General features: G+C 36.0%; 9 protein-coding genes across 9 annotated transcripts; 5 read left to right on the plus strand and 4 right to left on the minus strand.

Annotated features, from left to right (window-relative positions):
- Window positions 1-79: 79 nt before the first annotated feature.
- Window positions 80-3852, plus strand: RO3G_00707 (uncharacterized protein; the record flags this gene model as incomplete). The annotated part of the gene is made up of 6 exons (XM_067655298.1): window positions 80-97; window positions 156-297; window positions 350-691; window positions 742-957; window positions 1014-2377; window positions 2443-3852. The coding sequence occupies 6 exons, from the start codon at window positions 80-82 to the stop codon at window positions 3850-3852; spliced, it is 3492 nt and encodes a 1163-aa protein (XP_067511399.1).
- Window positions 3853-4268: 416 nt separating this feature from the next.
- Window positions 4269-6424, plus strand: RO3G_00708 (hsp71-like protein; the record flags this gene model as incomplete). Its single annotated transcript, XM_067655299.1, has 5 exons — window positions 4269-4287; window positions 4347-4368; window positions 4439-4854; window positions 4911-5252; window positions 5322-6424. 5 exons carry the CDS (start codon window positions 4269-4271, stop codon window positions 6422-6424), a joined length of 1902 nt encoding a protein of 633 aa, XP_067511400.1.
- Window positions 6425-7308: 884 nt separating this feature from the next.
- RO3G_00709 (uncharacterized protein) lies at window positions 7309-9441 on the plus strand (the record flags this gene model as incomplete). The annotated part of the gene is made up of 9 exons (XM_067655300.1): window positions 7309-7341; window positions 7393-7478; window positions 7526-7724; window positions 7776-7911; window positions 8088-8279; window positions 8332-8574; window positions 8625-8671; window positions 8735-8795; window positions 8852-9441. 9 exons carry the CDS (start codon window positions 7309-7311, stop codon window positions 9439-9441), a joined length of 1587 nt encoding a protein of 528 aa, XP_067511401.1.
- Window positions 9442-9850: 409 nt separating this feature from the next.
- On the plus strand, window positions 9851-11273 carry RO3G_00710 (uncharacterized protein; the record flags this gene model as incomplete). The annotated part of the gene is made up of 3 exons (XM_067655301.1): window positions 9851-10057; window positions 10115-10216; window positions 10275-11273. The coding sequence occupies 3 exons, from the start codon at window positions 9851-9853 to the stop codon at window positions 11271-11273; spliced, it is 1308 nt and encodes a 435-aa protein (XP_067511402.1).
- A 12-nt stretch (window positions 11274-11285) lies between these two features.
- On the minus strand, window positions 11286-12203 carry RO3G_00711 (uncharacterized protein; the record flags this gene model as incomplete). The annotated part of the gene is made up of 1 exon (XM_067655302.1): window positions 11286-12203. The coding sequence occupies one exon, from the start codon at window positions 12201-12203 to the stop codon at window positions 11286-11288; it is 918 nt and encodes a 305-aa protein (XP_067511403.1).
- Window positions 12204-13967: 1764 nt separating this feature from the next.
- On the plus strand, window positions 13968-15800 carry RO3G_00712 (uncharacterized protein; the record flags this gene model as incomplete). Its single annotated transcript, XM_067655303.1, has 1 exon — window positions 13968-15800. The coding sequence occupies one exon, from the start codon at window positions 13968-13970 to the stop codon at window positions 15798-15800; it is 1833 nt and encodes a 610-aa protein (XP_067511404.1).
- A 566-nt stretch (window positions 15801-16366) lies between these two features.
- Window positions 16367-16690, minus strand: RO3G_00713 (40S ribosomal protein S24; the record flags this gene model as incomplete). Its single annotated transcript, XM_067655304.1, has 1 exon — window positions 16367-16690. The coding sequence occupies one exon, from the start codon at window positions 16688-16690 to the stop codon at window positions 16367-16369; it is 324 nt and encodes a 107-aa protein (XP_067511405.1).
- Window positions 16691-17732: 1042 nt separating this feature from the next.
- On the minus strand, window positions 17733-20485 carry RO3G_00714 (uncharacterized protein; the record flags this gene model as incomplete). Its single annotated transcript, XM_067655305.1, has 10 exons — window positions 17733-17864; window positions 17915-17969; window positions 18021-18121; window positions 18192-18355; window positions 18409-18722; window positions 18780-19687; window positions 19887-19993; window positions 20043-20168; window positions 20230-20320; window positions 20372-20485. The coding sequence occupies 10 exons, from the start codon at window positions 20483-20485 to the stop codon at window positions 17733-17735; spliced, it is 2112 nt and encodes a 703-aa protein (XP_067511406.1).
- Window positions 20486-22941: 2456 nt separating this feature from the next.
- On the minus strand, window positions 22942-24647 carry RO3G_00715 (uncharacterized protein; the record flags this gene model as incomplete). Its single annotated transcript, XM_067655306.1, has 8 exons — window positions 22942-22982; window positions 23134-23400; window positions 23449-23758; window positions 23806-23981; window positions 24039-24155; window positions 24207-24365; window positions 24421-24521; window positions 24592-24647. The coding sequence occupies 8 exons, from the start codon at window positions 24645-24647 to the stop codon at window positions 22942-22944; spliced, it is 1227 nt and encodes a 408-aa protein (XP_067511407.1).
- Window positions 24648-25539: the final 892 nt, after the last annotated feature.

Consider the following 25539-nt stretch of genomic DNA (forward strand, 5'->3'; position numbering starts at 1 on the left):
CACGTTTTGTATTCATATACGCGTACAATAGATATTAATATTGAAAAAGCAAAGCAGAAAGAGATTGGACTGGAATAAAATGCAAATGCTTACAAAGGTACAAACACAAAAGGAAAATTTTGATTGTATCATATTTCTTAATTGAATTTATATAGTTTGAGTCAAAAAGCAACCGTGTTAAAGGTATTGCTTTTCATCCCAAACGTCCTTGGATTTTAGCTTCTTTACACAATGGCTGCATTCAACTTTGGGATTATAGAATGGGCACTTTACTTGAACGTTTTGAGGAGCACGACGGTACAACGACTTTTTGTTTTACAAAAAAGAAACTCATCATCTATTCATTCAGGCCCTGTCAGAGGCATTGCTTTTCACCCTACACAACCTTTATTTGTCTCTGGTGGTGACGACTACAAAATCAAAGTTTGGAATTATAAAACTCATCGTTGCTTATTTACTCTGAACGGCCATCTTGACTATGTTCGTACAGTTTTTTTTCACCATGAACTACCTTGGATTATCTCTGCTTCAGATGACCAAACCATTCGTATTTGGAACTGGCAATCAAGAGCTTGTATTGCTATTCTGACGGGGCATAATCATTATGTGATGTGTGCTCAATTTCATCCCAAGACAGATTTGATTGTTTCAGCATCCATGGATCAAACTGTTCGTGTATGGGACATTACAGGTATTTGTATCATAAACTATTTTTAGCTACAAAATTAATCCGCAATTCAGGTTTGCGTAAAAAATCACAGGCCCCTACTGCTCTGACTTTTGAAGACATCAATCGTGCCGGACCTGGTGGGGATATGTTTGGAACGACAGATGTGATGGTCAAATATGTCTTGGAAGGTCACGACCATGGTGTCAACTGGGCTTCTTTTCATCCCACTTTACCCTTAATTATCTCTGCTGGAGATGATCGTCAAGTGAAGCTCTGGAGAATGAACGGTAAAATATACACAATGCGAAATAAAAAAGACAAATTTACAGAAAATCTTACTTAGACACAAAGGCATGGGAAGTAGATAGCTGTCGAGGTCACTATAACAATGTCTCGAGTGTTGTTTTCCACCCTCATCAAGACCTCATTTTGTCTGATAGTGAGGATAAAACCATTCGTGTTTGGGATTTGACAAAACGCACAGCAGTTGCTACCTTTCGAAGAGACCACGATCGTTTCTGGGTCTTAACCTCTCATCCCGAGCTCAATCTGTTTGCTGCTGGGCATGATAGCGGTTTAATTGTTTTTAAGCTCGAACGAGAACGTCCAGCTTTCCAAGTACATAATAATGAGTTATTCTATGTCAAGAACAGCATATTGCATATTCACGACTTTCCAAGCACGGCGGATCAGGAAGTCATGTCCATTCGTAAGTTGGGTTCCCAATTTGCTGCGCCTCGCACACTCTCATATAATCCTGCTGGACGTGTTGTCTTGCTCACCTCTACTTATGAGGGCGGTACCTACGAGCTCTTTCGTTTACCCAAAAACTTGGGCGGCAACTTGCAAGAGCCTTCAGATAAATTAATGAAGGGCACGGGGCATGCTGCTCTTTTTGTTGCTCGTAACCAATTCGCTGTGCTTGACAAAATAAGCCAAACAATTCAAATTCGTGATCTTTCAAACAAAGAAATCAAGTCGTTTAAAACACCTGGACAAATCACTGATATATTTTATGCTGGGCCTGGCTCCCTTTTGATGGCTACACCTGCCTCTGTTATATTGTTTGACATTCAACAACGACGCATAGTAGCCGAACTATCCGTCTCTTCTGTAAAGTATATCGTTTGGTCAAATGATATGTCCACGATTGCCTTGATGAGTAAACATGTGATAACAATTGCTACCAAAGATTTGAAGCAAACAAGCCAGATCCATGAAACAATTCGCATCAAGAGTGCCACTTGGGACGATTTAAATGTCTTGGTCTACTGTACTTTAAACCATATCAAGTATGCCTTAACCGAAGGTGATAATGGCATTGTTCGTACTCTCGATCAACCAGTTTACTTGACTCGCATGAAGGGCAAGAAGTTGTTTGCTTTGGACCGTGAAGGTAAGGTGCGCGAGATTGCTATTGATCCTACCGAATACCGCTTCAAATTGGCACTTGTCAAGAAGCAATATGAAGAGGTTCTTCACATTATCCGTACATCCAATCTCGTCGGTCAATCCATCATTGCTTATCTTCAAAAGAAGGGTTATCCAGAGATTGCTTTACACTTTGTCCGAGACGATAAAACCCGATTTGAGTTGGCTTTGGAGTGCGGAAATTTGGATGTTGCTTTGGAAACAGCAAAGGCTATGAATAAACCTGATCATTGGGCCAAATTAAGTGTTGAAGCTTTAAATCATGGTAATTACAAGGTAATGTATATCCTCCCTCTGTAAATACATATATAGTAAAACACATTTTGATCTATCTTTTTCAGATTGTTGAATTATGTTATCAGCGTATCAAAAAGATGGATAAACTATCCTTCTTGTACTTACTAGAAGGCAACCAAGCAAACCTTTCTAAAATGTTAGAAATCTCCAAGCTCCAAAAGGATCCTATGCAACAATTCCAAAATACAGTTTTTTTGGAAAACCTTGCAGATCGTATTCAATTGCTCATAGATGTTGGGCAGCTGCCTTTGGCTTATATGACTGCTAAATCTCACGGACTTGAGGAAGAGGCTGCATCGATTTTGGCTGTTGCTGGAAAGACAGAGGATCAAATTGAATTACCCTTAGCGGAAGAGGTTCTGCCTTCTATTCCTCAGCCAGTTATTCAATTAGAGGACCCCAATTGGCCACTGCTGACTGTTTCCAAGAGCTTCTTCGAAGGTGTGTTTGTTAGACAACAACAACAGCAACAACCTCAAACAGTAGGTGATATAAGCTGTGTGATGAACAAGCCTAGTTTTACATACGATGATGGCACAATTGACGAAGCAGGTGGCGATTGGGGTGATGATGATGATCTAGGATTAGCTGCTTCTGCATCCAAACCAATGGATAATGATGTTTTGGGCACAAACGATGATGAATTTGATGATGCAGAAGAAGGTGGCGGCTGGGATGATGATGATCTCAAAGCTGAATTAGATGCTGAGTTAGGGCATGCTGCAGCTAGAGAAACAGCTGAATTTGTTGCACCTACTGAAGGCGTGAGTGAAAATACGATTTGGACACAAAATTCAAGCATAGCTGCTGACCACATTGCGGCTGGCGCTTTTGACAGCGCCATGCAAATACTAAACCGACAGAAGGGTATCGTCAATTTTGAGGCACTCAAACCTCACTTCTTGGCCATCCACCAGGCTTCTCGTGTATATGTCTCCCATGCATGTGCCAGTGGCACTGTGCCAATTCGTAGAAACCCAGGGTCGTCTTCTCCTCGTAATGCTTTACCTGTGGCAGTTTACAGCTTCCAAAACACCATCACAACACAAATTCAACAAGCTTATACTCTCTTTTCTAGGGGTGGATTATCTGCTGCTGCCCAACTATTTAAACAATTGATTCATACTGCGCTCTTCACAGTGACAGGTAATGATGATGAAGCTCAAGAGTTGATGCAATTGATAGAAATTTGCCGCGAATACATTTTGGGTCTCTCGATGGAACAAAAGAGACGATCCATCAACGGCACCTCCCCTGAAGATCTTACGCGTGCCCTGGAGTTAGCAGCTTACTTTACACATTGTCAACTGCAAGTGAAACATATGCATTTGGCATTACGTCAAGCTACGAAGCAAGCTTTTAAAGTCAGAAATTTCGATACAGCTTCTCGATTTGCCACTCGGTTACTTGAGTTGGCACCTCCCTCTAAATATGCTGAAGAAGTAAATTCGTAATAATACAAATATAAAACTCTTACGTATTTTCTTGCTAATAGGCGCGTAGGATTCAAGATGTTTGTGAACGTAATTTGCAGGATGAATTGACGCTGAATTATGATCAATACAACCCATTCGATGTTTGTGCATTCAGTTTTAAACCAATTTACCGAGGGTCAGCTAAAAAAGAGTGCTGTTATTGTAAAGCATCCTATAAACCTGAATATGAAGGCAAATTATGTGTTGTTTGTGAAGTAGCTAAAATTGGATAGTAAAATAAATAAAATATAAATTTAATCTCAGAGAACAAATTCCACGGCTTTCTTTGTTATTCCAAACTTGTCACAATTTTTGTGTAATTGTATTTAAAGAGCTCGAAAAGGAGAAAATTTTTTTTCTTTTTTCTTTTTCTCTTCTTCTTAGTTAAAATAGAGATGTCTGAAGGAAAGTCCGGTAAGTTATCTTTAACACTCCTAAAAATAAGCTATTTATTCTTCTTGCTATTTTCATAGTTGGTATTGATTTGGGTACTACGTAAGGATCATAAATTTTAAAAACGCGTTAAAGCAAGGGGTAATTAGTTTTAATCTTTTTTTAACGATAGTTACTCATGTGTTGGTGTTTGGCAAAACGATCGAGTTGAAATCATTGCTAATGACCAAGGTAATCGTACCACTCCCTCTTACGTTGGTTTCACCGATAGCGAACGTCTTATCGGTGATGCTGCCAAGAACCAAGTTGCCATGAATCCTTACAATACCGTTTTCGACGCTAAGCGTTTGATCGGTCGTCGTTTCAATGATGCTGAAGTTCAAGCTGATATGAAGCACTGGCCCTTCAAGGTTATTGACAAGGAATCTAAGCCTGTCATCCAAGTTGAATACAAGGGTGAAGCCAAGACTTTCACTCCCGAAGAAATCTCTGCCATGATCCTCGGTAAGATGAAGGAAACTGCTGAAGCTTATCTCGGTTCCACTGTTAAGAACGCTGTCATCACTGTTCCTGCTTACTTTAACGACAGTAAGTTATAACTTACTTTCTCTGTGAAAATGTGAAAATTTATGTATATTATATAGGTCAACGTCAAGCCACTAAGGATGCTGGTTTGATTTCCGGTTTGAACGTTCAACGTATCATCAACGAACCTACTGCAGCTGCCATTGCCTATGGTTTGGATAAGAAGGTTGAAGGTGAACGCAACGTCTTGATTTTCGATTTGGGTGGAGGAACTTTTGATGTTTCCCTCTTGACTATTGAGGATGGTATCTTTGAAGTCAAGGCTACTGCTGGTGATACTCACTTGGGTGGTGAAGATTTCGATAACCGTCTTGTGAACCACTTCATGCAAGAATTCAAGCGTAAGTTCAAGAAGGACATTACTGGTAATGCTCGTGCTATCCGTCGTCTCCGTACTGCTTGTGAACGTGCTAAGCGTACCCTGTCTTCTGCTGCTCAAACTACCATTGAAATCGATTCTCTCTTTGAAGGTGTTGACTTCTACACTTCTTTGACTCGTGCTCGTTTCGAAGAATTGAACCAGGATCTCTTCCGTAACACTATGGACCCCGTCGAAAAGGTTCTCCGTGACTCTAAGATTGATAAGTCTCAAGTCCACGACATCGTCCTTGTTGGTGGTTCTACTCGTATCCCAAAGGTTCAAAAGTTGGTCTCTGACTTCTTCAACGGCAAGGAACCCAACAAGTCCATCAACCCTGATGAAGCTGTTGCCTACGGTGCTGCCGTCCAAGCCGCCATTCTCTCTGGCGATACCTCTGAAAAGACTCAAGACCTTCTTCTTTTGGATGTTGCTCCCTTGTCTCTCGGTATCGAAACTGCCGGTGGTGTCATGACTGCTCTTATTAAGCGTAACACTACTGTCCCTACTAAGAAGTCTGAAATCTTCTCCACCTATGCCGATAACCAACCTGGTGTCCTTATCCAAGTCTATGAAGGTGAACGTGCCCGTACCAAGGACAACAACCTTCTCGGTAAGTTTGAATTATCTGGTATTCCTCCTGCTCCTCGTGGTGTTCCTCAAATTGAAGTCACCTTCGATGTTGATGCTAATGGTATCTTGAACGTCTCTGCTCTCGATAAGACTACTGGTAAGTCCAACAAGATTACCATCACCAACGATAAGGGTCGTCTTTCCAAAGAAGAAATCGAACGTATGGTTAACGATGCTGAAAAGTACAAGGCTGAAGATGAAGAAGCCGCTTCTCGTATCCAAGCTAAGAACGGTCTCGAATCCTATGCCTACAACCTCCGTAACACCCTCCAAGATGAAAAGGTTGGTGGTGCTCTTCCTGAAGACGACAAGGCTAAGCTTAACGCTGCTGTTGATGAAGCTATCAAGTGGCTCGATGAATCTCAAGAAGCCTCCAAGGAAGAATACGAATCTAAGCAAAAGGAATTGGAAGAAGTTGCTAACCCCATCATGATGAAGTTCTACCAACAAGCTGGTGGTGCTCCTGGTGCTGCTCCTGGTGCTGCTCCCGGTGGTTTCCCCGGTGGTGCTGCTCCTGGCGGTTTCCCCGGTGCTGGAAGCACTGCCGAAACCGATGGTCCTTCCATTGAAGAAGTTGATTAAATTATTTAATATACACTTTATATTTAAAATATTCTGTATCATAGAAAACAATTCGAAAAAAAACTTTTGAATGTATTTTTTTAATGTAGAAAATAATAAAATTCAAACTGTTTTGTTTTAAAATAGTCACCTCTTTTTTTTCTTTTTTTTTCTTTTTTTTTCTTTTTTTTTTATTTTTTTTTCTTGGTTTTTTTTTCATGACAAACCACTATTTACAAGAAGATAAGAATGATCAAAGTGGTTGCTATAGCCGAAGCAGTGTACTGATTGTAATTGATACTAATCAACAGCCTACTGACTTACAAGACGGCATTTCAAAAATTATATCTTATGCACCTCATAAAAACTTAGTTGACGAGAATGCAATGAATGAAGAAACAAGTGAATTCAAATGGCATCTTGAGTATAAGAAAAAAAAAAGAGAAGGAGCAACTTGATACTAAAGCGAATCCATAAAGCTTTGTCTATGAAAGCGACTTGAAAGAAGGAGAATATGCTTGTAAGAGTAACTATCTTAGCTATTATGAAGTATTGGCTGGCGATAGATTTGAGATTCAAGTGAGCTATCACAGAAAGATTGATGGTAATCAATAAGTAGTGAAAACGAATATACTATTTAATACAATATTAGCCTTTCGTGCTATTGGAAGAATATTAGGAGCATCAAGAAATGAGTTTGTTATTTTACAAGGCGAACACGGTCATCTTGTAAATTTTAGGGAGCAAGCACAATTTGATACTCAAGGGTAAAAGTGATAGAGAAATAGAAAAAATTGATAAAAATAACACAATGTAGGGTGATGATTGACTGTAGTAGAAACGGTGTATTGAGACTTCACAGCATTTATTTTTTGCTGAATAATATGGCCTTAATGGGTTTAAACATGTTGCAACTTTATACGGAAGACACTTATGAAGTAAGAAAGGGGTTTAGGCAAGGGGTAATACCTAACTTAAGTTAATTATAGGTTGAAAGTGAACCATTATTTGGCTATCTTAGAGGCCGATATTCAACAAGGGAGCTAGTTTTAATAGATGAATATGCCTTTGATTTGTAAGCAATGGAAGTGGTATAAACTCTTATTAAGTTATTGTCGTTAGAGGAATTGAAGTTATACCTTGCATTCAAACACTAGGGCATATGGGGCAAATTCTTCAATGGCAACAATTTGCTCACTTGCGAGATAATTTTGAAGTGCTATTACCTGAAGATGAGACAACATATGAATTTATTGAGAAATTAATTCAATCTACCTCACGTCAATTTAGATCTAAAAGAATTCATATTGGCATGGATGAAGTATAATGAAAAATTTTTTATATATATTAAACATCTAAACCATCCAAATAGGCTCATGGCGTAGGTGAAGGTCGTTACCGTCAATTGTATGGCCACAAAGATCCAAATTTGATTTTTATTGAGCATTTGCAAAAAGTGAATGAAATTTGTGTTAGAAATGGCTTACAACCTATGATTTGGTCAGATAGTAAGGCTTGATTAAAAAAAAAAAAAAAAAAAAAAAAAAAGGCATTACATCCCCCTTTGTATAGAAATCATTTGAAAGAAACTTAACACAGTTATTTTTTTACAAGTGCTTTTTTGTTTAGGTAAAGGAAATCATAAAAGGATGGAGAAGAAGTACAAAGTAACCTTGGTTATTAGCTGCCAAAAATAATTCGCTACAAGGCTATTATGATGAGACGAATGATCCATCATCGTCGTCAGAATTAGTAGAAAAGATTCCTCCAAATGTTAATTTGGTATTTTGGGATTACTATCATACAAACCCAGCTATCTATTCTCAAAAGATACGTCAACATCGTCAAATGGGTTGTCAAAAACCTTGGGTTGCTAGTAAGCTTTCTTTTTCTTTTTTTTTTATAGATTCTATTATTAATTCTATTAGCCGCTATTTGGACTTGGAGTCGTTTTTGGGCTTCAATTCCATTTAGTCTTAAATCAATAAGGGCAAGTATGATTGCCGCAAAAAATAAAGAAGAAGGTGTAGAGAACACGTTGATTACTATCTGGGGAGATGATGGGAACGAATGTGATTTTTTTTCTGCTTTGCCTGCTTTACTTTATTACGCTCAGCATGGCTACTGTGAAGAAGATGAAGTGGATGTTCAACTTTTGAAATTTGATTTTGGTAGCCTCATTTTTTATCATTTAACATAATTTACTAACTTGTATTATCAGAGGGGATTTGTGGAGGTACCTTTGATGATTGGGTATTTGCTTCCAAGGTAAAGAAGCAAAGATTAATAAAAATGTACTAAAATTCAAGGGGAAAAAAAAAAAAAATACAGATTGATGATACACCAGAAGGAATATCTATTACATCAAAAACAAACTTTGTTCCAAATATAAGTAAATGGCTTCTATGGGAAGGTAAATCATAACCCTTTATAAAAATAATTTGATAGGCAAACCCTATTTAGACCCTATCTTGGGATTCCTTTCACCTCAATACAAGGATGAAGATCTTGAGATGCACTATACTATGATTGAAAGAGAGCTTGCCAATGCGATTGAACATAAAAGATTATTAGCTCCTTTAAATGAACGGTTGGAACTAGCTCGAAAACTGGCCAAAACATTAGCTTTAAAATCTTCTATTCGAAAGTACTGTGTGCGTGCATACAAAAGAAAAGACTACGGTCTTTTGCTTGAATTAGCTCATGGTAGATTGAGTTTGCTTAGACAAGAGGTAAATGAATTATGGAAATACCATCGTCAAATGTGGTCAAAAACATGTAAGCCATTTGGTTGGGAGGTCCTCGAGAGTAGATATGGTGGCCTAAAATCTCGATTGGAAACCATGTATGATAAGATCATTGAGCATGTAGAATATATGAGAAGTGTGAAGTTAAACCTTCAAGAAGAAGAGGAGGACGAAGATGAACGATTACATATCCCTGAATTTGAAACCAACTTGGAATGTTTATTTATTGGTGCTAAAGCTAATCTATTGCTGGAGCATTCACGCGCTGCTTTTGTTTCACGCCTTGGCTAATAATAAATCTTTTTTTCATGCGCAGAATAAGTGAAAGAATTACAAGGCTGTCAATTTTTTTTTTTTTTTTTTCATGTTCCGTTTGACAAAGTCTTTTTCTTCTCGATTTACTCTTCCTCAACAAAGACACATGACAAACAAAGTCTATGGCGTTGCTAAAAACGGCGCAACAATGAAGATTGAGCTAACAGAGGTGGAAACCAAAATATGTAAAGTACTTCAGGGCGTTTCTACATTAATTGCAAAAGAAAGACCTGACTTACCTAAAATTGAATCTAGAATTGCTGGTGGTTGGGTTCGTGATAAGGTAGCATAGCAAAAAATATATAAAAAGAGACCAAAGTAATTAATTTGATATTTAAAGCTTCTTGGTAAAGATTGTCATGACCTCGATGTTGCTGTAAATGATATGATGGGTTATGAATTTGCTACATTTGTCAATAAATACCTTAAAAGTCAAGGTCATCCTACGCGATCTATTGCAAAAATTGACAGTAACCCAGAAAAGTCCAAGCATCTCGAAACCGCTACAACGAAGTTGTTTGATCAAGAAGTTGATTTTTGTAATCTTCGTACAGAAGTTTATGAACCCGGAAGCCGTATACCTTCTCATATTGTAAGCAAGCAATAGTACTGTCTTTTTTTTTGTTTCTAATTCATTTTCTGATGATAGACATTTGGTACACCTACAGAAGACGCATACCGTCGAGATATTACAATTAATAGCTTATTTTATAACGTAAATACAATGCAAGTGGAAGACCTTACCAAGCATGTAAACAAAGACTATTTTATCAGCATTACATCAATATATTAACATAAAATATAAATAGGGAATTAGTGATTTAATTCATGGTATCATTCGTACACCACTTAAACCATTTGAAACATTTCATGATGATCCTTTACGAGTGATTCGCTGTATAAGATTTGCCAGTCGATTCAATTTCGAAATGACACCTGAAATTATTGAGGCAGCCAAACACCCAGAGATAAAAGACGCATTAATCCACAAGATTAGTAGAGAGCGTATCGGTGCTGAATTCGAAAAGATGATTACAGGACCTCATCCTTTATTAGCACTTTGTCTAATTCATCAGCTTGAACTTTATTCAGTCATCATGCAACCGCCCTCAGGCATCATCAATGGCACTGTAGGGAGTGAGACAGAGGCAGTGAACGCAGTAGGGATTGTAGATTGGCTTGAAAAAAATGACGCACTAGGACCATCCGATGCAGTTGAAAAGCGACAGATGATACTCTCTGCTAGTGTCTTGCCTTACTTGGGTGTCACGGTCGAGCAAAAGAAAAAGATAATGCCTGCTGTTCAACTTGTACTTCGAGACGCAATCAAGACAACAAATGCTGATATGAATACCGTTTCAACCATCTTTCGAGGTATCCCTGTCTTGAGAGAACTCGCAAAGACCAATAAAGAAAGAGTTGTGAAGCGCTCAGAATTGGGCATGATCATTCGAGATTTAGGAGCTCTATGGGAGACAGCGATTAAATGTACATTAGTAAAAGAATTATTAGACACTTATTCAGACAAGCCTTGGTCAAATAATCGAGAAGAGATTGAAGTGGATAAGGAAATTTGTGGAAAATATAAAAATTTAATTAAAAAGGCTGAAGATTACGGTATCAAAGACTGCTATCAGTGGAAACATTTAGTGGATGGAAAGAGAGCATCACAAGTGATCGGATTAAAGCCTGGTCCACATGTAACAGAGTTATTAAAAGTACAAATGATTTGGCAACTTGAAAATCCAAATGGAACAAAAGAAGAGTGTGAATCAGTTATTGAAAAATATTGGTCAAATAAACATTAAGCGTCTTCTATTTTATTTTGATCTTTTGGTATAAGTCACTCTAACTTTCATTTCATTTAAAGGTTGATATCTTGGCCTTTCATTAGCATGTACTTCTTCTTTTTCACCAAATTCTGATTGCATAATAGACGCTAATTCTTTTTCCATTCTTTCTTCATAGCTCAGCTCTGGTGATTTGCTTCTTTCTTTTGTTATTTGCTTTATCGGTAATAATGCTCCAAGTGGTTCTTCATCTTCTTCTTCAGAGAAAGAAAATCTTCTTTTTAGTACATTTTCACCACTCGCGCTTTTAAGATGTGCTACTAAATTTCTCTTTTCTAGCTTTTTAGGTGTTGAAAAACGTTTATCATTATTAACAGTCGATTGTATGTGTTGATTATTGAAATAAGGCGGTTGAATGTATTGATTATTATTGATAAAAGATGGGCGGATATTTTGGTTGTTATTAGTAATAAAAGATGTTTGAAAGTGCTGAGAAAATGATGATTGCAGATATTGTGATTCTGGTGGTGGATAAGGAGAATCCTCAAAAGAAAATATGTCATACGGTCCAGCCGGATATACTTGAGGCTGTTGTTGTGCAGATATCACTTTTAAGAGAGCAGCCTTGGTGTTAGCCTTTAATGATTTTTTAAAAGACTTTTTCACTTTAGGTTTGTTTTGTGGCTTTGGTATACTTCGAGTAGAAGCTACCATGAGATTAACTTCTCCTTCTTGTTCAGGAAAATTGAATATGTCTTGCTTCTCCTCTTCAAGTATTAATTCACTGCAAGTACTAGAGGATGATAATGAATTTTGAATGGGTGAAGAATGAGTTGAGCTTTGAATAATTTGTTTTGATAAAGGTGTTGTTGGTATAATGCGTGATTTACGCGAATAAGTAATTATTGGTCTTTTTCTGAATCCTTCAAACTCTGGAAACATAGTCATCGGTGAAGTGAAAAAAAGGCAAAAACTTAGGACACAGAAAAAATTAAAAGAAAAACGCGTAAATAATTCGCGTTGCTACAACATGATTGGTCAAGGCAATTCATACATGCGTGTGTAAATACACATAGATGAATTCTGTTAAAATACGAATAAAAAAACAACGTTTATATGACGCAATTACCTATTCAAATACATTTTATTATCAATCACCTTTTTTTTTTCTGTTTATGAAACATTCATTTTAAGGAGAGTTTAAAGATATTGCAACACAGCAGTATTATAAAATTTTCAAGTAAAAAAAAAAAAAGGGAGAGTCTGTGCTAAATCGACATATAAGGTACAATTTCCTGCTGAGCCCTGAAGAAAGGGAAAGCCTCATAATTGTTGGCAGAATTGAATAAAAAAAAAAAAAAAAAAAAAAAAAAAAAAAAAAAAAAAAAAAAAAAAAAAAAAAAAAGCTCAAGATTATGCAGGCACAATTCTCCCTTGTTTGATATCAAGATTATTACTGGAAAAAAGATAAACTTTAAATTTATGTACACTTTTTTTTTTCTTTACCAGTAAACCCAGGCTTTATAAGCTTTGCTTTAGTATAAATACAAATAAGCTTTATGAAAACTAGCTTGATTACATTTGGGTCAACGTTTGTTGATGTGACAAGTGAATAGGGACAGTGTGTGGAAGTAAATTCCAAACAAAGTAAAAGTAAACAAATATGAATAAAGTTAACAGTCGGTCCGTAATCTGTGTGGGGTTATGGGAAATAAAAAGAGTAAGGAAGAGAGGAGATTGTCATACTAGTTCCCCTCTCCATTTATATATAAAAGGAATCTTTTTTCTTTTTCTTTTTTTATTTGTTTATTCAAGGTATACAATCCATTATGGCTCAATCAAATCAACAGAACTCTGGCTGTTCATTCTGTGGTGTAACTGGTCATATAGCATGGAATTGTCCAAAGAGACACAAGCCAAAAAATTAGATATATTCTACATACATATTCTACTTAATGTACTTTCTAATAATAAACTATGTCCTTGGTGATGCTTAATAATAACCAATCAAAATTTATAATTGATCTTGTACTGCAAAGCTAGCATTTTTACATCTATTCCTGGTTATGAACCAAAAGGGATGGATTATTTAATGAAATGATTGGATAGCTGTTGCCAAGGTAACCTATTTATCTTTAGCGTAATCTGTTACCAAGTAAGTTCATGTAAAGATTCTTATCTTCTTATGCTAAAGTATAGATAGACTAGCTTGAATAATAACAAGATTTTTGATAAAGTGCACTATAAACAGATTACTTTAATCATGCATGGATTCTTTAATGAATCGTAATTTGGACCACTCTATTGTTAAAAGTCGGTATTTAAAATAATAGTTCTTTCCCCTTTTTAAACACAAAATCCTTTTATTTTATACAAAAAATGCGCTTTTTCATTGTTATATTATATAAAAGAGTATTGATTTTACAATGATTCTAATTTAGCTTTTATTATCTGATTTGAAACATGACTTAAGAATAGACATCATCTCTTTTAAGGAGTAAGGAAAAAAAGGAGTATGCATTTAAGGATTATAAATAAAAAGCAGAATTAAATACAAAGAAACGCACACACAAATGAGGAGAAATAACAACTATTTGAGTTCTTTCCTTCCCCTTTATTAAAAGTTATCTTTTTTTGAATCCGCTCCTCCTCCTCCCTTTTTTTTAATGGTAACCTTTTTTTTTTTCTTTTCTTTTCTTTTCTTTTTTTTTAATGTCTCCTCTTTCTTCTTCAAATATAATTTATCGTTCAAAGGAAATACTATTATCTAAAATAAGACACTCAAACCAATATTCTAATATGTTGTCTTCTTCAAGTCAATCGTCCTCATTGCCATCTTCAGACGATGGTCAACATCATTTTGAAAAGGGCAACTGTTATCTATTTGGTCGAAAAGGATATCCTGTGAATCGAGAAAAAGCTATTTATTATTACACCAAAGCACTGGCCTGCAATTACAAGCAAGCTGAGGGAGTGATTGGATTTTGTTATGAGTTTGGATTCGGTCTACCTAGAGATTTTGTTCAGGCCGAGACTTGTTATCTGTCGGCGGCTAAAAGAGGAGATGGATTGGCCATGGCTCGTTTAGCCTTTTTAAGAAAATATGGTCGGCCAAGAGTTAGGATAAATCGAGTCGAAGCCGAAGAGTGGGCAGAGAAGGTCAAGCGATGTCCCAATGCGGTGGACTGGATCGTTCAAGCTGCTACACTCGATGCGGACCCTTCGGCCCAATATGCACTAGGTGTGTGTTACCATGACGGTGTGGGGATGCCCAAGGATGAGAAGGCCGCTTTCCGGTGGTACAAGGCAAGTGCTGATCAAGGCAACGCGCGAGGTCAAGGCATTCTTGGCTACTGTTATGGTGAAGGATTTGGCGTGTCTAAGGATGAAGCGGAGGCCATGCGCTGGTACCGACTCGCTGCCGCTCAAGGTGAGACCGTGGCAATCTATAATGTCGGCTATTGTTATGAAGACGGAATCGGAGTCGAAAAGAATGTTCAGGAGGCTGTCAAGTGGTATCGTCTCTCGGCAGAACAAGGAAATGCTTTTGCTCAAAACTCACTTGGTTACTGCTATGAGGATGGGATAGGTGTCGATCAGGACTTTAATCAGGCTACCTTTTGGTATCAGAAATCTGCAGACCAAGGCTACCCCTGGGCTGAGTGTAACCTAGGCTATTGTTTCCAAAATGGAATTGGGGTCCAAAAGGATGACATACGCGGAGCTTATTGGTATAGAAGGGCGGCTATTCAAGGCCATGCAAGGGCTCAACATAACCTTGGCTTTTGCTATCAAAACGGCATTGGCGTAGAAAAGAATGAAGAAGAAGCTGTAAAGTGGTATAAACGATCGGCTGAAAGAGGAAATATTTTTGCTTATCATTCCTTGGGCTACTGTTATCAAAATGGTATTGGTGTCTCTACAAATGAAGAAGAGGCTGTCTTTTGGTATATGCTCAGTGCCAAGGAAAATCATGCACCTGCGCAACTCTCCCTTGGATACTGCTACAGAAATGGCATCGGTGTACCCAAAAATGAACGTGAGGCTGTCAAATGGTTCCGTAAGAGTGCCGAACAAGGAAATGCACTAGCCCAAAATTCACTTGGCTTCTGTTATGAGGAAGGCCTTGGTGTCAAAAAAGATTGCCCTCGTGCTGTCTATTGGTATCACAAGTCTGCACGTCAAAATAACTCTTGGGCTCAGTGCAACTTGGGATTCTGTTATGCAAATGGTATCGGCGTTCAACAAAATAACCAAAAAGCTGTTTTTTGGTACAAGCAAGCCGCTGTACAAAATCATGCGCGTGCCCTTGACAAATTAGGACTTCATTTCCAGACAGGTTTAGGAGTAGAAAAAAACCTCGAGCTAGCATTTAAATCGTTCCTGAAGGCTGCTGAACAAGATCACGTTGCAGCTCAGTATCATTTAGCCAATTGCTATGAAAAAGGGTTGGGATGTGAAGTAGATCTTGGAAAGGCTACTGCCTGGTTTGAAAAAGCCGCTATTGGTAAAATGAGTATATATTGTGCATTTGCTTATAACTAACATGTAATTACTATAGCTGGATGTCGAAGTTCCCATCAAAGGTTAAGACGATTATTAGCTAGAGTTTGTTTAGTATCGCCTGGGTCAATACCATTAGACAGTGAAGATTTGCTATGTTCAGAATTTATTTGTGGATACAGTGCGCCGGCCGCATAATGAATTATTTTCATAATGTCTATGTACACTTATTAGATACACCGCCTCTCTTTTTCTTATTTGATCCGAGTTAATATAATTAAATGCATAATCGTACTGTTCTCTCTTTTTAGTTGTCCCTTTTTTTTTACTGTTTAGAAATGCACATGAAAGCTGTAAAATCCCTGAGATTGCATGAAGGGAAAGCAAAATACCATCTCCTCTCAGAGGGGTAAGCTTTTTTGCCAAGACATTGATTACATTCAACACGCTTTGGCTCCTTACTGTTGTATTTGAAAAAAAAAATAAAGGGGGAGAACATGTTGGTAGTTTGTCATAATAAATAGCCCATCATCCCTGCTGTATTATCCAAAATTTTAATAAGATCAACTCTATTTTTATTACAAAAGCAAAAGAAAAATACATCATTTTTATTCCTTTCTGACCTTCTTAGTCTTCTTAACACCACGGAACTTCTTTTCACGGTTCTTCTTTTCCTTACGTTGCTTACGACCACCCTTAGGAGGCTCGGCGAGACCGTAGCGAACGAGACGATATCTGGGTTCAAACTTATTCAAAGCTTCCAAGTTGTCATAGATCAAGGCAAAACCAGTGGTCTTTCCACCACCAAAGTGGGTCTTGAAACCAAAGACAGAGACAACTTCCTTTTCAGCCTTGTACATTTTAGCAATCTTTGCACGGAGTTCGTCTTTGGAAACGTTGGCGAGTCCAGGGTGAATCACATCAACAACCATTTGCTTACGTTGGAGCAAACGATTGGTGAGGAACTTGCGAGTTCTGATAGTGACAGTTGAAGCGTCAGCCTATAATAAAATTGCTTTCTTTAATGTTTCAATTAAAGTAAAAAGAGTGAAAAAAAAAGAGATGATGTTTGAATGAACTAAAGTTGCATAAAATTAAATGAATTCAAGCTGGTTCCATGTCATATACGAAAAAAAAAAAAAAAATCATAAAATAATCCATCCGTTTGTTTATTTGTCCATCCATCACTCTCTTTCTATTAAAATATAAAAAAAAATCATTCATATTACTTACCATAATGTTCAGTTCGAAAGAGAATGTCATCACATTCTTTCTTTGACACTCATTTAGCTGCCCTTTCTGTCTCTTTGTTTCTCTTTTCCCTATTGTCTGTTCTCCACCTTTTCTTTTCGTGACACACAAGAATAAAATCCCCGCACTTGAAGAATAATCATATACCTTATTTGGAAACCCCATTTCAAAACGACTTTGATTTAAAAAGTATTACGGTACTTTTATTTCTTTGAAGAAGCATTATTCATGAGGTAAAGGACCAGAAAATTTACCGTTTGTTTCTGTGTATATATGTCTATATTCGTTTCCTCCAAAGCTGGAAGTAGTATATTAGCAAAATGTATTCCATGTTTATGCTATTTGCCTTTTACCTTTCTAAAAGGAATTCTGTTAATAAATAGTATACATTCTTATTAGCGTTATGATATTTGATAGCATGATTGCTATCAGTAAAAAATTGAATACGATAGTTGTGGATATCTGCCATAGTAAGCTTGTCTACCAAGGTAGCACTGTGTTGAAAATGAACTGTGAAAGGGAATAAGCAACGAAATTATGCTAAAATCAACCCTATTATTTACCATTATCATCTCCAGTTCCGTGTACGAGCAAGAATTTACTATCTCTGAACCCTGTCATATTGTTAACTGCGCTATTCACATAGCCATCAGGATTTAATTCAGGCGTTTTCATATATCTTTCAGTATAAACAGAATCTGCACATCTACAAGGTTAGAAAAATCAATCCATTACCCATTTGATTTCTTTATTACCATAGAAACGCCAATCTGTTACAGGTGCAACAGCCATTCCGGTAGAAAACACACCATCATTAGCTTCAATGACTCGAGTAGTCATATAGCCACCATAAGACTAGTATAAATGGTTAAGCATGTAATCTAATCCTACTATTATTATGTTACCCAGCCCCAGATCGCCATACGATATTTATCAACATATTCCAGTTTAGCCCAGTGTCTGCATTATTTCAATAAAACATTCAACTTATGAAATGTGTGTATGTTTTACCTGCCAGCATTGACTTGATCAATCACTTCAAGTTCTCCTAATCTACCCCTGACACCCACACGATAATTTCTTCCTTTAAAACCTGTACCGCGTCCATCGACCTATAAAAACAATTCATTTAAGCTCATCCCTCTTTCCTTCTCTCTATTTCTATATGTGATTCGTGTTTACTGTAACAACAATAAAGCCTAATTGACTGGCTACAAATGTTTGCCAACTTAATTCGAATCTATAAGATACAAGCTGTGATCCAGGTCCACCATAGACGTGAAATAAGACTGGATATTTCTTTGTTGGATCAAAATCAGGTGGAACGACTTCCATTGCAGTCATTTCTGATATATCATTGAGTATTAAAAATACACATATCCCGATGAGTACTATTTACCAATACCACCACTAGTGACAACTTTCATATGTGTTTTTGGAAGATCGTATTCGTTTAAAAGTAATCTTAAATCCAAATTATCTTCCAAAACCGATCTAAATGAACTGTCATTCACTTTCTTGACAACTGTATTGGGGATGCCTGGTCCTTCATAATATAGAATATAATAACCAGATTTGGGAGAGAACGAAGCAGTATAATAAGCATGCTCTTCGGGATGGCTGGGACAAGTCAGACATGTCTTGTCCAAGTCCTTTAAAGAAATGCTGTACAAATGACGTTCATAAGGTGATCTTTCTGTTGAAATATAATGACTACGACAAACTAATATTTAGTACATGATTTAGATGAGAATAAAACAGAAGACTTACATCAATTGACGAGCTGCATCTACTTCGACTGTCCCAGAAACAACTTCCCATTCACCCGTAGTTAACCAAGACACATGTGCACGATAATTCTTTTTTACAGTGACAATAGCCAAATGAGGAAAACCATCGTCATTGTCGATGATATCAAGAAATTGTAAGCTCTTATTGGAAGGTAAATAAACCATGGATTGAGCTACATCTATCCATCCACCATCTGCTGGCTTATATTCTTGAATATTATGAACTGTGAAACGGTTATTGTCTTTATCATCCAAAACAACAATGTTAGTGAGCTGATGATCCTGAATTCGATTTGTTTCCTTGAACAAAAGATGGCTATGGGTCGTTGTAGACCAAGTGACATCAATAATTAAACGGTCTTCATTCTCAAAGTGCTTGAATCCAACAGAGTGAGTGTTGTTGATCACATCGATTGTATTGCTTGTCAAAAGAGAATATACATGAAGAGAGACAATAGGGTTGGGTGAACCAGCTTTTGGGTATCGAATATCCGTTTGCTTGGGATAACTTGTGTTGGACTTAGTGTAAAGTTGTAAATGGTATTCAGGGACTTGAGTTTCATCCAGTTTTAAAAAGGCAATGTGGCTTGAATCTGGGGACCACCACAAAGCAAAATTGGTTGCCAATACTTCTTCTTCGTATACCCAATCAGGTATACCGTTAAACACAGTCTTTGAGCCATCAAATGTAATTTGTTGATGGTTTTTTAAATCTGTTACATAAAGATCGTTGTTCATTACATAAGCGATTTGATGGCCAGTAGGGCTCCAAGCTGCATAAGAAATTTTGGGTTCAGTGTTAATTGTAGATTGGTTTGTAAGTGGGAAGAGTACTTTATCAGCTCTTTTGTAAATGTAAATATTAGACAAATAAGAGTGCCTCCATTGCTATAAACCAAGCGTTAATAAATAACTTCATTTTGAAATTTGAAATTATATATCTACACTAGTGACATTTGTTCTAAACAAGAGGTATTCAGCATCGTGAGATAAGTCAAATGAATGGATATCAAGAGTAACATTGCCGACTTTCTATTTAATACAAAATAAGGATGATAATCATTATTGTTATTAATCAATACGTTACAAGATCTTTTGCTTTAACAAAAACTTGGCTTTTTCCATCTTCAATCGATTCAAGTAAAATATCATTAGAAACTGGATCTCTGTAAGTATAAATTCCATCTCTTGGATCTATTATCGAGTTTAGATTTTGCTTATATTTATGAAAAGCTACTAATACCATTTTCTACCCAAACAAGACTAGACCTTTTAACTGTAAAGGAAGCATTAAACACATCATTAAATTCAATACGTTTTGATAAACCCTCGGACAATTCTTCTACTGAATCATCATTGGAAGAAACAACTAAAAAATATCAATTAAAGACAGCACGTAAACACACAAATATAAAGAGAATGCTAGTTACACTGTAAAAGCAGCTGGGTGATAGATGTGGTCCATAATAATCCAACAAGAGCCAATATCGTCAAAATACCAACGCAGATCCAGTTGAAACCCTTTTTTCTATTTTAATTCCTATTTGCCTTTTTGCGATGCAAACTATTTACCTTCTTTTCAACTCGTTCAACTTTTTCGTCATCTAAAGCTAAATGCGACTCGTGTGATAACAATCGTTGTGAATCAGAAGCTAATTCTTCATCAAAGTAAGATCGAGAAGACATGTTCTTTGGAAATGTCTCTAACTTCTGGTTAAAAAAGAAAAGCAAGAAATGAAAACCTATAATTTATCTTAATGTGTGACGAAAGTTTGGCCAATCGGTTATTTCTATTGTCTCCTGATAAGGAAAAAATAAACAAAACAGTATAATTGTTCAACCCAAAAGACTGCAATTGCACAGGCATACAACAAAGAAGGGGAAGGGGACCCCTATGATAAGAAAAATTATGTAAAAAAACATGGTCTTTAAATAATAACACATTCTTCTTTTTGTTTTTGAGTTATTGTGATAACTAGAGAGCAAACGCTTTTTTTTTTTTTTTTTTTTTTTTTTTTGTTCTATGTGCTTATCAGAATGAGCAAAAAGACTACTTTGATATACAAATCTTGTATAATATTAAATATGAACAATGGTCAGTGAATACATTAAGCTACCTATAACAGAACTCCAATCAAGTAAAAAATTAGGGGAAACATTTATAATTGCACATATTTTTGCAAAACGAGATGTAGATTAGGTCTTGTTTATTATAAATATTCCACAACAACTGTTTATAGCTTGTAAACCAATACTTATACTTCCAATATTACATCTATGAAAACATATTTAACATGATACTTGCAATTACATTATACTGATAGGGTATATGAAGTGTCAGTCTCAGTCATCAAGGCATAAACAACATAAGAATAAAAGCGCTTACCTCCGAAAAGTAAAGCAATCATCGATTGCAGCCTAATTCTGTTTCCTTTTCAGAAGAGAACGGCAATGGTTTTCTTTACAGTGTAGAATTGACTGTTGTTTAGAAAGACTTTATGAAGCCGGGAGTATGACCATGTCCATAAATGAAAGACCAGATAGTGACGGAAGAAGACCAGAGAGCGAAAGAAGAGGACCAGATAGCGAGACAATATGGGTTTTTTCTTTTCTTTTTACGCATATTGTTTTTAAACTGAAAGGAAAAAAAACGATGAAAAACAAAGCAAGTCTTCCATTCACTCTTTTTAAATATCTTCTTTTCTTGGAACACGACGCGTACCCCTAATTTATCACTTTTTATTTTTATCTTATCAGGTCAGTTATGATGCAAAAATTGATTGTTCTTTAGCATTTTCTTGAAGCAACTTATGCAAAAAGAGGATAAGGTATAAATGTAACTCTCAAATCAAAGTTCAAAACTACATCTGCCTCTTCAATATGCTTAGCAAAGAAGCAAAGAGATGTCTTCTTTTGTAGCTTTCTAGAAGGAACCTGAAACAAGATTTACCTTCTCAAGGCTTTGAACATTTATCACACTTTTTTTTAGTTTGATGTTGGACAACAAAAATGCTTTATATAGTGTACTTCATATCTCTTTCTATTCTTTAATATTGTCTTAGTGTTCTTCTTTCTCAGTTCTTTCTCAGTTTCAACGTTAATATCGTTGATGCTGTTGGCACAAGATGAAGTTTTAGATTTTACTTGTATAGATAAATCAAAATTTATTTTCCCAAAGAAAAACATAACAAAGTAAAACGATACAAACTAGTAAACTTCGACTATATCATAACTGGTATGATAAATCAAAAGGCTATTGTAAAAGAGGATGGCAAGATATTTCTAGCCAGCTCTTCCTTAGTCTCTTCTAACGATATATCACCATTTGTATTCATTAAAAACCCGTGACTACACAGGAGAAGGAGCGTGTTAACCACCTTAAAGCCATAATTCCAGTCGCAAAAAAAAAGTTTGGAAAACGCACACTTATATACTTTTACCTCTTCTCAATAAACTAGTTTAAGCACTTTGAACTCAACAACTATTAGTCAGAATGAGTAGCCTTTGTTGATGGCTTCATTGACTTTGTCTTATCTCCTTAAATCATGTCAACCCTTTAGGCGTTTGAATCTGTCTTTGGGTAATTACTCTCCACTGTCAAAAGCTCGACTTTGATAAGTCAGTATTAGGACCTATTACTATGAGACCTGACAGGCGAATACTTTAGTTTGTTAACAAGTATTCTCGAAAAGGAAATTGCTTTATAAAATTTTGTCGTAGGTAAAAAAATCATGAGTCTCATTGAGTCCTACGGGCCATATACTGGTCAATTGCGCTTATAAAAAAAAAAGGACAGTTAAAGCAGTTTACAAAACAAGTTTTCGTCATGTCCAAAATTATAAAGTCTTTTTGAAGTGCTTTTTATCCTCAGATATGTCTTTCAGGAGATTTTTGATAAAAACATACTGTCATTATTGTGGGCTATTTGATTAAAGGATCGCTTTAAAGATGGTTTTAAGCTAATTACTGTACAACCAGCACTACTTGAAAACCCTGTACTCTTCATGATTAAGGGTTTTTACCTGAAGAAAACAGATAGAAATGGCAATGGAATTTCCACAATTAGCACAATCACTTTCCAACTCCTTTGAATTTTTTTTTTCTCATTTATTTCAGTTTGTTAATCACTTACTGCTACCTATTCAAACCAGAAACCTTATTTTAAGCATATGCTGTATTGAACCTATTTTAACTTGTTTTATAAAAGTCAATTCAAATACTAAGTTACATTTTGATACGTGAAAATATTTCAATCTTAAAAAATTATGCGAGAAATGATTTTTATTACATGCCTTTTCTTTGTTTCGATATTCTTTCTGCTCTATATAATATACCGTCAATGACACTTGCTACTGTGAATATACCACCAATTATAGCACATAAACTAGTTAAGTAACTTGCTAATGAAGTTTTGGTCTCAGAATAAATAATTCGCATAGGAGAATGATCAAGCATAAAGAATACACCAGGAAGACCACCAAGATAGCTAACGATGTGATCTTGTTTGCTAACAGAATATTGGAATGTTCTAATTCTTTTTCCATTGAGGAAGTTGAATTCTGTTGGCACAATCTTTAAAAAGTATTGATACATTATTGCAGCTACCGATACAAATAAGTAAATAAAATGTAGTGATTTACATGACTTACTTTCCGAATTTCCTGATTTTATGTTTTCAAGTGGATGAATCAATTCTCTAGATTTTGTTCTCTTTTGCTTTTCCGAATTATAATCATGATTCCCGAATTGCAAATGTTGAATTGTATGCATAAAATTTTGGTTTTTATCGTTGTGTAAAAACGTGCTCATGTCATGAATATGAGAGCCACTTTGTTTAAATGCCTTACCAGCAGAGAAATGGAAATTGCCTCTGATTTTGTTGACTAATAAAGTACCATGCATACGACAACCTTCTCTAGACTGTGATTCTATTTTTTCTTTCCATCCTTCCCTTATACACTATGGATATAATATGAATATGAATTATTATGTTATTGTAAGCTTACTTGTTCAAAATTATCAGGATCAACGTTCCAACCTAATTCAGAATAAGCATTTTGTATTTCTTCACAAGTATTACAACATTCATTGGATCCTTTTGCGCCATAACAAGATCCACAATAATCATCAGGCACATTCATACTGTGTTCTCTAGCATTCTTTGCTTGACTATTACTTAAATCTATTATGATTTTCTCATTGAGTATCTAATTTTCAACATATTCCTTATGCTAATTACCATTTGATTTTTCAGCTGTAATAACCTCGCCGTTAGGATCCAATCTTTCTTTATAGACATCATGATCATAGTTACTGATGTGTTCACCACTTTCATCCATGATATCCAAACTGAGCACTAAATATTATAGCGTAAATAACAATTCATCAATAAAACCTTTCTATTTACTATAACAAGGAAGATGAGGAAATGTAATGTCAAACTTAATCGGTAACTTTTCCATATTTCCACCATCAACTAGAATTTCTGGTTTCATAATGGGTGTCAAATATTGAACGGTTTCAAACAAGACAAGAATGAGGATACAAAGACCAGAGATGATGGTAACTAAAAACAATGCATGCTCTAGCTTTCTACACTGACAAAGCAATTCCCATTGTACCTGCTCCACCTGTTGCTGTACGAACTCTAAAGTCATCTAATGTTTTTGCATAGGCATCTAACTTTCTAAAACGTTTAATAAACGAACTAGACACCATAATACTGTGGAAAAAAAAAAAAAAAAAAAAAAAAAAAAAAGAGTGGGGAAATTGTTCCGCTTTTATAACCTTACAACAGCTCAAATGCTGACTTGCTTTTAATGGTTTTACAACTGCCAAAAATTGCCATTTGGATTTTCTATCGAGGATGTATTTTTTTTCGGAGGGCAATGTTACTACTTGTTACGTAAATTTGTTTTCCTCAGAAACAATACATAAACTTTTTTCAACAATTAATTTTTATTTAACAAAAGCGCTTAATACATTTTTTCTTTCTTATTATTTCAACGGCGTCCATGTCGGTACCAAACTTTCTTTTGACATTGAGAGACGTTTCAGTACCAAAAAATGCAATTCCTCCAGCTTTCTAACACCTGACATAGTAACATAAAGTTTGCCATGAGAGAGCATATTATCTAAATGGATTCCCACACCGTCGATTGTTGCGCTTTGTGCTTTATGAATCGTAGTGGCGAAAACAGGGACGATTCAGAATTGCGTCCTTGTATAATTAGTGCCAGGAGCTTGACGACTGATATGCTGAATCCAATAAATTGCGTCATCTCCATTTGGTAGCCGTTTCTTCAGACATATATTTTCTTTAATCAGCGCAATAGTAGCGTTGACGCACCCAGTTGGAATATGAAGGCTATAGATAAGTATTATTAGCATGTTTGGTTTGATGAAGAGACGTTCAAGAAGTCTTATTTTTCTCAAAACAATTTTAACTGTAAACTGATCACCAACATAAGAGTCATGTGCTTGAAATCCAGTGCCAGCACCAGGAAATTCAGCATAGTCTTTTTCATTTGTTTTAAATAAATCGGAATCTTTTGACCTGAAATGACAATCATTGGACAAATAGAATCATTATTTGCGACAATCTTTTTAGGTATAGGACGACAAAAATAGTAATTTTAAGAGATATAGTATTGTTAGTTTACCGACGATCTCTTAGAATTAGCGACAATTAAACTTGGGAAACTGACATTTTTTTAAAGCAACAAATTTCACCGTTTGCA

This window comes from Rhizopus delemar, genomic scaffold (genome assembly GCF_000149305.1).
Source record: "Rhizopus delemar RA 99-880 supercont3.1 genomic scaffold, whole genome shotgun sequence".
Taxonomy (NCBI): domain Eukaryota; kingdom Fungi; phylum Mucoromycota; class Mucoromycetes; order Mucorales; family Rhizopodaceae; genus Rhizopus; species Rhizopus delemar.